The following is a 13,645-nucleotide window of genomic DNA, read 5'->3' on the forward strand; positions in this document are numbered from 1 at the left end:
GGACACAGACTCACTGCTTAGTTCAGCCAAACCATTTTATTGTTTCCCAGCATATTTGATCATCATCAGTATCTGACCAATGGGATATTTCTATGAGTTTGCTTCACTCTACTCAACATGGATTCCTCCCACAAAATATTCCGTGTTTTTTCTTACACATTCTGTGCTTTCTTTTCCAGGGGCATATTTTTCGTGACCAAAGGCACATTTGGCCAGTTGACCTGTGAATGGCAGTATCTGTTTGAAGAGTTCACCAAAGAGCCGTTGATTGTAGAGGACCGCCGACTTCGCATCGAGGCCAAGGTACAAAAACAACAAATACAGACAAGTCTTACTATTGAAATCCAAATCAGAAGCTTCCCTTTTAACCGTCAGTTCCCACACAGAGGTAAAATTAATCTGAAATGAAAGTTGACGTTACCTCCTCTTTGGTCATCGTTGTATCCACCATCTCTAGAGTGTAAATTACCCCAGAAATATTAATTAATAATATATCAGAGTATTCAATCAAAAATGTTGTAATGTTATTTTTTGTCAATATCATCCAGCCCCACTTTGAAAAACATATTACATATGAAATTAAGTTTGGCTTTTTTTTGTTTTTTATATATGAAAAGAGATTAAAGAAAGATACAGTTTTTTAACACCTAGGTTTTTTTTTTAGCCATCATTTTTGTTGTAAATATAAGATAACTAAATAACCAGTTTCATTCTTTCTTTACTGAGATTCAACAATGCAGCGACACTGGTAGTCAAGCTCCCATTAGCTGTGAATAATTCTGCTGCAGATTTTTGCACTAAACCTTGTGTCTTGTGACCTGTAGGAGAGAGTAAAGTCTGTCTTCCATGCCAAAGAGTTTGGGAAGATTATCAACTTCAGAACCCCCGAGATAGCCAAGGTAAGTAAGATGCTCTGACAAAAATGTACATGTATATTTTTTTTTAGTATTATTAATTTTTTTGATGAAACTCCTCAGAATTATCTGATATCCATATATTATCTCACAGTCATCTGTTTCTCCGTCACATCTAGGCCAAATATCTGTATGTTAAACTTGTAGTCGCAGAAGATAATGTGCTAACATTTTGTTCTCATTCACTTCCAGTGGGTTCTCACCAAACTGGAGGACGCAAGAGAGTTTACGCAAAGCCTGACTGAGAAATGATCTGAGTGAGAAATGATGTAAAAAACCCCACAATGAACACACAAGAACAGTGTGTGTGTGTCAGTGCCTTTGTCCTTTACTGCATGCTCGTTTTGTTCACCTCCATGTGTGAGTAGTGGTAAAAACACTCAACAACGCTCTTAGCGTGTGTTGGGGGGTGGGGGGTGGTGGGGTGGTGGGAGTGAGTAGTTTATATGTGTGCATGCTTACAGCAGTGCAACAGTATAAATGAACAGTTCATGTACTTATAAACATTTACCACAGATGCTCTGAATGCATCAAACCAAACATTGTCTCAATCTCTTTTGCTCTGATATATAATTGATTTTAACAAATTATTTTATAATGCGACAGTACGTAAAACTAACGCTACGTCTGAGTTTACAAGCACACCTCATCAGTATATGCTTTAGTCTCAAATGCTGAGTAAATTGGAGCATTTTCCATTTCCTAGGCCTTCAGGTTGTCATAGTTCTGCTGCCATTTTCAGTCAAATGCACAGTTTTATTTGCTTTCATGGTGTATTTGCCTATAGAAATGTGTATTTTACACTGTAACAGCTACATTAGTGAGAAACAAAGCTTGAACATTTTTGTAACGCTGTGTAGACATACTGTATAATGTTGTTTATTTACTGGATTACATAAAAGGGAAGTTAATTTCAATCTTGAGTGTGGCTTTAACACATCATTCAAAATGCACGGTCAATGAAACCGTTTTTCTTTTACTTCACACTTCTCTTCTTATTTTTTTTTTTACATTTCTGCAAGATAAAGACTGTTCTGTGTGTGATTTAGAGACGCATGCTATTTTTATACTGTACTTACATGTATCAATCTGCTGTATATTGATCTAATAATATCCTGTATATATCCATCCTCACACAGTAGTCTGTATTAAGGCGTTGCAGATTGTAATATTGTGATTTTTATGTTTTTATACCACACATATGCAATGCCAACTATGTTGATGAAATATGCAGAGAAATGTCTATTTAAAAGAAGTGAATGATAATGATGAGGAGCAGCTGTTTGCTCTGACGTATATTTTAAAGGTTTGCTTTGGGTTTGGGGTGCATCGCAGTTTAATAATGACTAAAATGTCTCTGTTGCCATTAGTTCTTGTCTTTGTTTTCGGGGAGCAAAATGTTCACTGCAGTGGCTTATTTTTTTCTCACCGTTTTCAAAAAATTAAAATATGTGTTTCAGATTTCAGCGGTGTGTCATGTACATTTTTGTCATGTACAGGTTTTCATTCTCTCCCTTAGTTCTCTTTTTCACCCAGAAACACACAAAATACTCTCTTAATTAAGTAACTATAATGTATTTATTTGTTTAATTGGAAATTACCGTAAATATTTTTCCATTTCTCCTGAGAAGAAACTGTTGAGTAAAGTTATTCAAAGCACAGTTTGGATTATTTACATCTAAAACCAGATCAGCTGTGCTGTCTGTCCTGAGTAAATAAGGCACTTACAGATGAAAGAAGACACAGGTGTTAAAGAAGAAGGGTAAAACCAACATTTTTAACACATTAAATTAAATTATTAAAGGGAACTCTTAACAACTATCAGTTCAAGCACACAAGTCCAGTGTCTAATCACAGTGCATTTTAAGAAGTAATAAAATAAGTAGTCCACACAACACCATTAAATTTTTAGTAATTTTCTCATTTTCACTTCTTCTACAAAGTGTTTTCTTATAGTTTGTCTCTACAAAGCCTGAAATGGAAACTATGAAATCTACATAACAACTGACAGAAACAGTCTGTCTGTTACATGTTCATATTCTCTTTGGCTAGATTTTTAAGGGCACAAAAGAATAAATATATAAATATCTGAACTTCAGTGTTAAGTGACCCAAGAATCTTTTTATCGGATGTGTAAACTGGGAGAAACTATGAAAAATCTAAATGTTCCTTGTTTTGACAGCCCAGAGAAAGTTTTGTTGTATTGAATTCTCCTATCTTGGCTCTTCTCACGTCTTCCCCTTTGGCGCCTCTCCTGTCATGATCTGCATCTTCACACCAGATTGAACTCCTTCAGGTTGTGTCTGAGGATGGTGTCTTTGACGGCCACAAAGACGAAGCGGATGTTTTCCGTGTCTGTGGCGCAGGTGAAGTGAGGGTACAGGTTCTTGTCCTTGTCCGGGTTTTGTTCTTGGTACATTTTCAGGATGAATTCTTGAGCAGCTATGGGATTCTGCTGAGGTCCTGTGATTCAGGGTTGAACATTTTGTCAGTGAATACGACATAAATCATTTTCCATTTGTTAAAAATTAGTTTTTGTGTTTTTTTGTCTTTTAATACACATTTTCAGGGTTTTTCTATCCCACATTTTACACATCACGTGCCACATACAGAACCAGTCAAAAGTCTGGACACACTTTCTAATTTAAGTGAATGGAAGGGTGTGTCTAAACTTTTGACTGGTACTATAATCACAAGTTTATCACAAGATCTGTGCATAAAAACTCTGGGCACGTCTTGTGATGGTACTTGTATAAAAGTAAGAATGAAGATATTAACATTAACATAGACATAGAAATAGGAGAATATTACTTTTCCTGCTAACTTTTAATTTACCTCTAATTAAGCAAAATGAATGCCATAGTGCAATATTAGAGTTCAGACACTAACCTGAAAGTCCCACAAACCCCAAACTACCTACACATGTATCCAGGATGATTATTCACATAAACTAACCAACCTGTGAATTCAGGAAAGTAGTCTGCTAAGTGAGAGTGCATGATTTTCTCCTTGATGATGTCAGTCTTGTTGAGGAAAAGGATGACAGAGGAGCGCTGGAACCAGGAGTAGGTGATGATGGTTTTGAACAAGGCCTTGCTCTCCTCCATACGATTCTGAAATAAAGAAAGAGGCATTTTTTTCACAGAATCAAAGTTGCTCCTAAAAAGAGCTTTAACACTGCATCATGATCTACTGATGAATTGAAGTCTCACCTCGTTGTCGCACTCGGCCAGGACCTGGTCGTACTCGCTGAGCGCCACCAGAAAAATGATTGAGGTGACGTTCTCAAAGCAGTGGATCCACTTCCTCCGCTCTGACCTTTGACCCCCCACATCCACCATCCTGACGTTACAACAGCCAACACCAACCATAACAGAAAAGGCATGCCATGTCAAAAATCAACTGAGTGCAACATAAATAATCATCATTTTATTCATTGTATTAGTGTATTGTATCTGACCTGAAGATGACATTCTCCATGTCAAAGGGATATTCGATGATCCCTGTGGTTGGCACTCGGACTCTGAGGATATCCTGAAGGTCTGGAATGTAAGAGGGCTTTGCAATTCGATCCAGGTCAGTGAGATAGCTGAAGAAATGTAGAAGAAACATAGTGAGAGACTGAATAAAGCAAAATAACAGAAATAAACGAATTTAGAAGAGAATATGAGAAATCTAATTTATACTAAACATGAATGTTAGCAGTGACTTGTCATTTAAAGTCCCTCTCCACTCAAAAATGTGTTTTGCTTTTTATCACCTCACTTGATTGTTTGAGCTTCACTGCGCTGAATGATGTATGTGCAGAGTTTGACACTTGAAGGCTGTTTTCACATTCATCTGCTGCAAGTGGAAACTTTCTCTGTACTTGCAAAAAAATCTCAGTTTAGGGCCTGCCTGCGAGCATGACTTGTGACATCACAACTAGTTTGGCGTCAATTGTGATCCAGTATGCAGTTTACACAACTTTGATTTAGAAACTTGAAGACTCCAGTGCACAAACACTGAGAACTAACTTTACACAAGTAGGAAACATCTTGTCTCCAGCAATTTAAGGTTTATATAGTCTGGATTTAAATGAGGTAGAAGGAGTAAAATTTTGAAAAAAACACATCAGACACATATTATTATTCAACACAGTAATTTCTATATGTCTGGAGGAGATCTTTAAGTGAAGTATTTATGTACAATACCAGTCAAACATTTGGCCACACCCTTCCATTCACTTCAATGAGAAAGTATAGACTATTTTGTATTTATGTATTTGAGACTGTAGAGTCTCAAAGGCAGACAAAGAGGGACGTAAATACTGGTGGAAAGAAATTTGCTACGGTAGAGAATAAATACAGTGTATTTTAGTTTACACCTCATTTGTATTTCCAAAAATAGTAACCACAAGCTAAAAATATGTTTTTCCTTTGTTTCTGGTTCATGAGTAGCATCAGAAAGTGTGAAAGTGAAAAAAGTGAGTCTGTAATGAATGCTTCATCAGGAACTCATCTATGTGCTCAGGACAGCGTATTTACAGAACATGACAGTCTGATGTCTAAGTAGCATACAGACGGTGGACAAAAGGACATTTTATAATCCAGGCCATAGCTACACGTCTTATTTTCTCTTTAAGTTAGTTATCTGGTCAACTATATTTTTTGTACATTTTAACTGCTAAAAGTCTTCTCCCTACTGCCAGGAGAATAAATCTGGTGGAGAACCACTTATCATTCATTTAAAGATCCATCTCTTTATTTAGCCTTTTGATTGTCAAAATGAAGACATGACTGGTCTGTTTTTATGTCTTATATCTATTCTTTTTCTATTATTTATTTGTTTTTAGAATTTGATCCAATTTTTATTTATTTGACTTAACCATCTTTGGTGACAAGCAGTAAGATTTGAATATTTTAAATCTAAAAATAAGCATGTAAAAACCCACCACATGTGAGTTTTCAGTTCAAGAAGATATATTTCCACCAATTTTCTAAAACCATAAACTTTATAGGTAAAAGTAAAAAGGACCTCAACTCATGTCTCTGTCTTCAATGGAAGCTACGTGCTGCTTATGATAAAGTAATAGCCTTACAACAAACACTTATACAATATTAACAATAACAATATAATATTAACAGTATAATACATTCACTGAGACTGTGTCAGCGAGATGTTGTAACAATATAAGATCTTATTCTCTGGTGTTTTGTTATTGCCCGGTGTTCTTTTTTCTACCCTCTGTAGTATCTGCACTACATTTACACAGTAGTGTGCAGTTTATTAGTAATATGCAGTATTTATACCTGAAGTTGCATCTATTATTGCTAATTTGTATCAGCAATCACCTCTCTTTAATCAACTATGTATTCAGTATTCAGCAAAGAGAGTCTGAGCTATTTACAAGGTAGCATTGGGTCGATAAATGGCAGTGGGTTTGTTATTGTGTAGTATTTGGTAGTGGTAGTGGTTGTGTGGTATTTGGCGTTTGTTACAGTAATAGCATCAGTGCAGAATATCCATTGCTCACTATTTTGTGGAGTCGGACAGCTGGTACTCCCTGCGTCGGTCGTAGCACTCCTGCACTCCTCCATCGTTCCACAAATTCCTGATGCCTGCTACATGCTTCAGATCTAACTCCTCCACCTTATCCACTTCCACATCCAGGACTGAGTTTGCAATACTCTGTGAAGACGCAGACAGACAAAAAGACATTGACAAACGAGAAGTAAAGAAACAAGATTAGATTTTACTTTGACACAAGATACTTTATTTGTATATTAACCCTCATATTCTGATATTTTATTATCCTGAAACTTTAAAACTTTAAAAGACTAAAGGATATGTGGGAACATATTTCTTTCTCTCTCTCTCTCTCTCTCTCTCTCTCTCTCTCTCTCTCTCTCTCTCTCTCCCTCCAGGAAAGAAAAGGTAACATAGGTTTTGTAGATGTGCTGTATTTGCAGGATAGTAATATCCTTCTGTACTCTACTTGACATCGGTCATTGATTAAATTGAAAATTTAAGGAGCAGACCTGCTCAGACTCTGTACCTGGTTCTTGGAATCAGAGAAAGCTATATTGAGTGTCTCCATGGCTCGGATCATGGTCTGCATGGACGTGTAGATGTTCTGGTAGACCAGTTTGGCATAGCTCTTCCTGTCCTCCTCTGAGTATCCTCCTCCGTGGATAATCCTCATTTGTTTGATAAAAGTGCTCTTTCCACTCTCTCCAGTACCTGTTACATAAAATTAAGATTCAATCCAAATAAGATGTTTTACATGTGTCACTTTTTTTACAGGAATGGACGGTGCAGAGCTGCTCTTTCTTTTGTGACAGCAGTAATGTTATATTTTGTTTGTGTGATGTTTGTAAGTAATTTTGTGCAATTTTATCCGCAGTAATTATGATAAAACTTTTTTTTTTTTAAAGTACTGCTAGTGTCAGTTCAGTAGTGTCATTGTTTCAGCTCTCATGTTTATGGCTTCAGAAGAGACTTGATAATGGCAGGTAAAATATTGAATTTGTTTAAGCTTTCAGCAGAAATTGCACACCTTTCATTTTTTATGATATAGTATTATGATTGTGAGGCCAGAGAAAAATCTATGTGATAATTGATTAACATTTGGATCTGGAAGTAAAACTAGCAATATCACAATTTTAAAAAGTAATTTTTCATAAAAACTATCTAATTTTCACTTTAAAATTCATTCAAAATATAACTTAAGTAAAAGTACTGATGTATTATCAGCTAAATGTACTTAGAGTATATAAAGAGTACTTATTATGCGATCAGTGGATTTTATTATATTATTACCACTGATGCATTGAGGAGGAATTAATTTACATAATGTTGAGAAGCACAATAGATCATATGTTAGAAACTTTTTATATGTGTGAACTCAATCTGCCATCTTACTAGTAACTAAAGCAAAATAAATGGAGTAAAATTTCATTTGAAATGTAGTTGAGTATATATATAAAGTACAGTAGCATACAGTGGTGTACAAGTACCTTATAATTGTTAGTTGAGTAACACATTGCCACTTCTCTACATGCATATGTGTGAGCTCACAGATATATTAGAACATGTGTCAGTCTTTTTCTGTGCAGCTTGTTACTAAGAATCAATTCGAAGTAAATACTAACAAAGAAACACACACTATGACCATGTCCGTGCAGGGACACACAGGTAAACTGAGCGATTTGAATGTATATTTGACTGCCAAAAGGGTTGCTGTCAATATCTGGGTGTAGCATGTGAATGACTGACATCTTCACAATAGCATTTTGTCTAAATCCCCAACTTGGCCAGCAGCACAAGTATTTCATAAAAAGATAATTGGTACATGAGAGTATGCAAATAATTATATAAAATGTTCATAAAATGTACAGACATTCAGACATCACATTATATTAACTGAGAGTGGAGTACGATGGTTGCACTGCACTAAATAAAACAGGTGTATCAAACTTAACAAGGCTCATTTACCCCCACTATTTCCATGACTGTGTGACCACCACACCTACATTACACAGCATCATCATTCAACTTTGGTTTAAGCTGGAGCTATTAGTAAAACTTTTTCTTAATCAACCTTTTAACCCATAGCAAAGCCATGTCAGCTGAGCTTTTTCTTTCGTTCACGCATGTACATATTTAATGTCTTCACTAATTAGAGATCAGATTAAATCCAGACAACAAATGAGTGTGTGTGTAATGCTGTGTAAAATATTGACAGAAAAGTGGAGACAGTGAAGAAAGGAGAGACAGGTTAAAGGAGTATGTTTGACAGTTGGGCCTCTGTAGAGTGTTAGTGATCTGCGTTTGGACATATAATCGCTTTCAACTGTCCCACGTACTGTCAAACAAAGAAATACACACTACTGATTTACACTTCATGATAATAAATGCACAAATTCACTAACTTTGATGTAAAGTTGCTCTTTTTTATTAGGGTAACAGGACGAAAGCTTGTTACACACTCTCTCTCTCTCTCTCTCTCTCTCTCTCTCTCTCTCTCTCTCTCTCTCTCTCTCTCTCTCTCTCTCTCTCTCTCTCTCTCTCTCTCTCTCACACACACACACACACACGCAAACACGCACACACGTACACACACCTCTTCAGTTTTTGCAGCACAACCTCCTGATTTTCTCATTCAGACCACATGGCGTTGAATGTATTTGTTTAACAAATATGTGTTGTTAACAGACTTGAATATTGGAAGTTACACCATTTCTGTGCATGTGCTCACAGTATGTGTGTGAGTGTGCATTTAAGTACACACCTTTATCTGTATCCCTGTCTGTTTTCTCTTCCCAGGAAAGTGTGTTGAAGCTATCTGATGAGTGAGAGTGGTGCCTTCAGTTTTCTGCTCTTCTGGCTGTTTTGCATGCCATTATGAATACTTGCGTCTTTACATCTTAGCAAACAAGGCTCAGACAAATCATCAACATTTGAATGCATCTTGTTTACAAGTCAAGTTTCTTGGAGATGAGGGAAGCCCAGTTAAGACAGGCAGGAAGACACTGTGACGGAGGCAAATCAATGTTCTGCATTTCTATAATGTTTTTACTTGTTCAGAGTGAGAGTTGCCCTTGAATGAGCTGACATTTTTCTACGAGGCCTCTTTTATCATTTTATCCATCCTGGTAGTCTTCATGTAACATATCAGTCCAGATAATGAGTTTGGACCAACAACTGGAATTTGAGCTTTAGCTCAAGCATCAAACTTTTTTCTTTCTTTTTTTTTGCTCACTACAGAAAGGAAAAACATTGACTCTGATGTTCCTCTGTATGTTTACAAGTAACAGTTACTTTTGTTGATTGATTGATGATTTGTTAACTTTATAATGTTATAAATTACAAAGATGTATAATAAATGTCTAAACCAAGCTAAAAATAATATTCACACTTTTTACATTCATACATATTAGAATATCATAAAGCAATATAAGCACCCCTTGCTATTTGTTGTGTCTGTGCTTACTGTTTGGTATTTGTACTTAATAAATAAATTAAAATAATCCTCCTGATGATGTCATCAGGGTTGTTTTGGATTTGCAGAATACACATTTTAAGCAAAAAGTCTGTATTATAAATAGTGGAGTTTTTAAAAATATGATGAGATCACATTGCATTATGGGAAATATAGTATCCAGTAGTTATTGGAGCTTGACCTGTACTATTGGGTAAAAGTCAGGATATCTTGGTCTCTGTTACTACAGTTTTCTCTTGCAAGTCATCTAAAACTTTGTAAGTGCTTTACTAAATCACTGAAGTAAATTATTTTTGAATTATTGCTCCTGATATATTGCTCCCAAGGATGTCTGACGGTGATTGACTGAGTATTTATTTCAAGTTTACAATGCAATGCAGTGTTAAATTTGACAAAAATGAGTATTATTTTGATCAAATTTTAACTTTTTGTTGGTTTTGGTCTAAAGAACTAAATACATTTTAGTATAGTTCAGTAAAATGTCAGTGTCATTTTTGTCGTACATTTTTAATTTTGAAGTCTTTAAGCATTTTTATGGCTGCAGCTCTCACTATCTTTATTGTCTACAGTTACTGTAGTTATAGGTGTCATTCTCCTCTGTCACAAGGTTAGAAGAAAAGGCTTTACATCTTCACAGCCAATGTACATATCACTCTGCACTGCAGTAATAAAACATACTGACTCTCCTCAATAAATCTTGCTGTCATTTCCCAAACTTGCTCCTTCTCTGTCACTCCTGCTCACCTAGAATTACCACAGCTCTGCTCTTTTGTGTAGTTTGAGTGTATGTTTTTGTCCATGAAAACATGCTTATTTGTCTGTGTTTGTTTATGTATCTATGTATAAACATGCTTCTTTGCGAATTTGCATATTATGTCTGGCTGTGTTTCACAGTTTCCCTGTGGGTGAAGAATACTGACCACATACTGTAAGTCTCTGCACACACACACACATTAATATTAACACTTAAAATTAATTAATTATGTTATGGACACACACACACACACACACACACATACACACACACACACACACACACACACACACACACACACAGACACACTAAGTACATGATTAACACATTCACACATATAGATTTGAACCTCACACCTACAAACTTCCTCATTGGGGAATGTGGTGTGGCGTTGTGCTGGTTGTATGAATGAATGTGATGTTAATGTGTCACAGATAAGAACTACTATCACATGTCACACTCTGCCCTCTCACTTTTGTTTTTGCAACTGAAATGAACATGGCAGCTGAGGCTTTAAGGGAAAGGTCGGGCACAACAGAAACTACTAATGGAGGAAAATAAGGAAATTAACAGATATTAATAGCAGGATACTTGGAACAATGTTAGGTGGTTTTATATATGCTAAAAATAGTAATACTGATCATTTCTCATAATAAAAATGACACAACATGCTGATGATACTATGATGATGAATGCACGAATGAATGAATGAACGAATGAATGAATGAATGAATAAATGCATAATAATAATAGAATATTATCATTCATGTTATTTCTAATTACAAAAATCAAGAAAAAATGATGTTGATCCCTGTTTCCCAGTGTTTTGTCTTCCTGTGTAAGATGATTGAAAACTTGTTCAATCTTGTTTCATCAGCAAGACTTTCAATGTTTTCTGATATTGTTGTGTTTTGTGCTTGCATCTTTGTTAATATTTGATATAGATACTATTAAGTGTGCTTGCCTACTTGGTTCATATTCAGGTACAGAAAAATGCACTTTGCTGCTGTCATGTTTAAGTGCTTTCACTCTTCATTCTCTTTTTAATTGTTTTCCAGAAAAAGTCCTGGACTTCTGCAGTCAAATTGTAGCTGCATAAACGAACACTACTTGTATACTGTGCTAATACAAAATAGCATTGACGTGTGTGCTTCTCAGGTCTGGTCACTGGATCAAAACAAGAGTCAGAATGTGAATGTGTTGATCGTTCATGCAGCTTCACTCCCACTTGCCCTCTCTGGGGACGTGACAGTTATCATCCAAATGAATCCACTGAGACCTCTGAGTCGCTCTCATCAGGTAAATAAACATAATTGTATTTTCTAGATGTCAAAAATTACAGATTACTCAATAACATGTAATCACTTGTTGATACTTGCAAAATCAACAAAAATATGAAGGGTGAGGAATGACACATACATTATACTAGTTAAAGTAAATATTGTAATGTGATTTAACTTATTCAGATTTCAAGTAACCATGATTGCTCTTCTGTAAAATGTTATGTAATAATATATTCTCTATGTCAAAATGTGTCATTGTCAAAAGTTATACACAAACTAAATAATGAGCCTTGGTAACAGTCTTTTTTTCAGGTAACCAGTTATACCTGTTTCTGCTTGGTATCCAGCTCATCAGACACCAGCACAGTGACTGAGCCTGATTAGCTCAGAGCTTTTCAGCAGCTCTTACAGTAACGTTGTTACCCCCAACAGCAGTGAATTGAAGCAGCATGTGCCACAATCCACATAGTGTTCAATGTGAATGTATGTCATCTTCTGCTCTAACTATTCATGATGTGCTGGTCATCCATCATACAGTGAGCTGAGGAAATAATTATTTTTAAACAAATTGAATGGGTTGGTTAAGCTGTTGTGGGCAGCAAGCTGAAGCTCTATTTCGAGAGAAAGCCCTTTCTAAGAGAGCAGTGGAGGTAAACTTATGGCTCATATCCCACTCAGGGCTGTATTTGCATGACTTTTGCATGAGGTGCGTCTGTAGCAGCTAGTTATGGTTTTCAAACACACCACTGACTGAGGCCTTGACAGTGTCTGGTGTCCCTGAAGTGCTCCCACACTGCTGCAGTAAAATGTGTTGTTGCCAAACTACTGATAGGTGATGTTTGGATGCTGTTTGGCAACACCCTGTTTCCTCTTTTACTGGTCATCCAAGGTGTTTCCAAAGCCACAGCAGTGAACATAGAACATGGAATCAAGCCTCAAGACCCTCTCAGCCAGCATCAGACCTGTTGAAGGGTCCTTGAGCAAGTAAGCCAAGACCCCACCCTCAGGTAGTAGTCGGTGAGCATCAGATGCCTCACATTATGAACATTTTCTCACACTGAAAGTGAGGGAAATGTCAGTGCGCTCTGTGCTCACTGGACCACATCCGCAGACAAGAAAGATAATGAAGATATGGAGATAAGAAACACATGTCTCCTAAATGTTTTCATGACATAGAACTTCCACAGTCAAAAATTAAAATTAAACAGGGCACGACACATATACCAGATACCCTTTTCTTTCCTGTAATTTCCCCTTGTAAAGTGCACTGTCCCACCTGTCTTGATACCTGTCTGTCCTGACTCCAGGTGTGGTCAGGAAGCAGTGAAGTAATGGCAAATTAAATGGCTCACCGACCTCCCGCTATCACCCCCACGGATACACCAAACAACAAATAGAGCAAAATGACAAATGATTCCATCAGAGATAAGAGCTTTGAGAGTTTATTAATGTAATTATAATGAAAAAAAGCCGCATCCTTATACCTTCATAACTTACACCAGAGTGACGGTCAGTGATGCTCACCTAATAGCAGCAGCTTCAGCTCCCTGCGAGAGTCCTTCTTGTCTCTCCTCAGCTGCTTCTCGATCTCCTCGTTGATCCTCTGGTTCTCTTTCTCCTCCGCCGACACACAACAACATTCAGCCATCATTTAAGCTTCCCTCTGCCAAGTGCAAATGTTGTGAAGGCGTGTGGAGATGTCCGCACCGTT

The 13,645-nt window shown here is 36.6% G+C and overlaps 2 protein-coding genes across 3 annotated transcripts in view; one reads left to right on the forward strand and one right to left on the reverse strand.

Moving 5' to 3' along the window:
- vps13a (vacuolar protein sorting 13 homolog A) overlaps positions 1 to 2,380 on the forward strand; it is a 41,305-nt gene extending 38,925 nt beyond the window's left edge. For both annotated transcript variants that reach the window (XM_062418104.1, XM_062418105.1), the window contains 3 exons: positions 180 to 303; positions 825 to 899; positions 1,107 to 2,380. In XM_062418104.1, coding sequence (XP_062274088.1) covers positions 180 to 303; positions 825 to 899; positions 1,107 to 1,166 — 259 coding nt within the window. In that variant the 3' untranslated portion in view covers positions 1,167 to 2,380. The remainder of the gene's footprint in view (positions 1 to 179; positions 304 to 824; positions 900 to 1,106) is intronic.
- An 806-nt stretch (positions 2,381 to 3,186) lies between these two features.
- On the reverse strand, positions 3,187 to 13,585 carry gna14a (guanine nucleotide binding protein (G protein), alpha 14a). The gene is made up of 7 exons (XM_062418107.1): positions 13,459 to 13,585; positions 6,952 to 7,136; positions 6,430 to 6,584; positions 4,375 to 4,503; positions 4,127 to 4,256; positions 3,874 to 4,027; positions 3,187 to 3,377 (listed from the first exon to the last, which is right to left on the reverse strand). Exons 1-7 carry the CDS (start codon positions 13,583 to 13,585, stop codon positions 3,187 to 3,189), a joined length of 1,071 nt encoding a protein of 356 aa, XP_062274091.1.
- Between the last annotated feature and the right edge of the window lie 60 nt (positions 13,586 to 13,645).

Source organism: Scomber scombrus, chromosome 4 (assembly GCF_963691925.1).
Source record: "Scomber scombrus chromosome 4, fScoSco1.1, whole genome shotgun sequence".
NCBI classification, from domain to species: Eukaryota; Metazoa; Chordata; class Actinopteri; order Scombriformes; family Scombridae; genus Scomber; species Scomber scombrus.

What these genes read in the sequence shown, in the direction of transcription:
- gna14a (XM_062418107.1), bottom strand. Translation starts at nt 13,585, where the DNA reads ATGATGGCTGAATGTTGTTGTGTGTCGGCGGAGGAGAAAGAGAACCAG. An exon ending in TCTCTGATTCCAAGAACCAG is followed by an intron (nt 6,585 to 6,951) that starts GTACAGAGTCTG and finishes GCGTCTTCACAG; the next exon opens with AGTATTGCAAACTCAGTCCT. An exon ending in TGGCCGAGTGCGACAACGAG is followed by an intron (nt 4,028 to 4,126) that starts GTGAGACTTCAA and finishes TCTTTATTTCAG; the next exon opens with AATCGTATGGAGGAGAGCAA.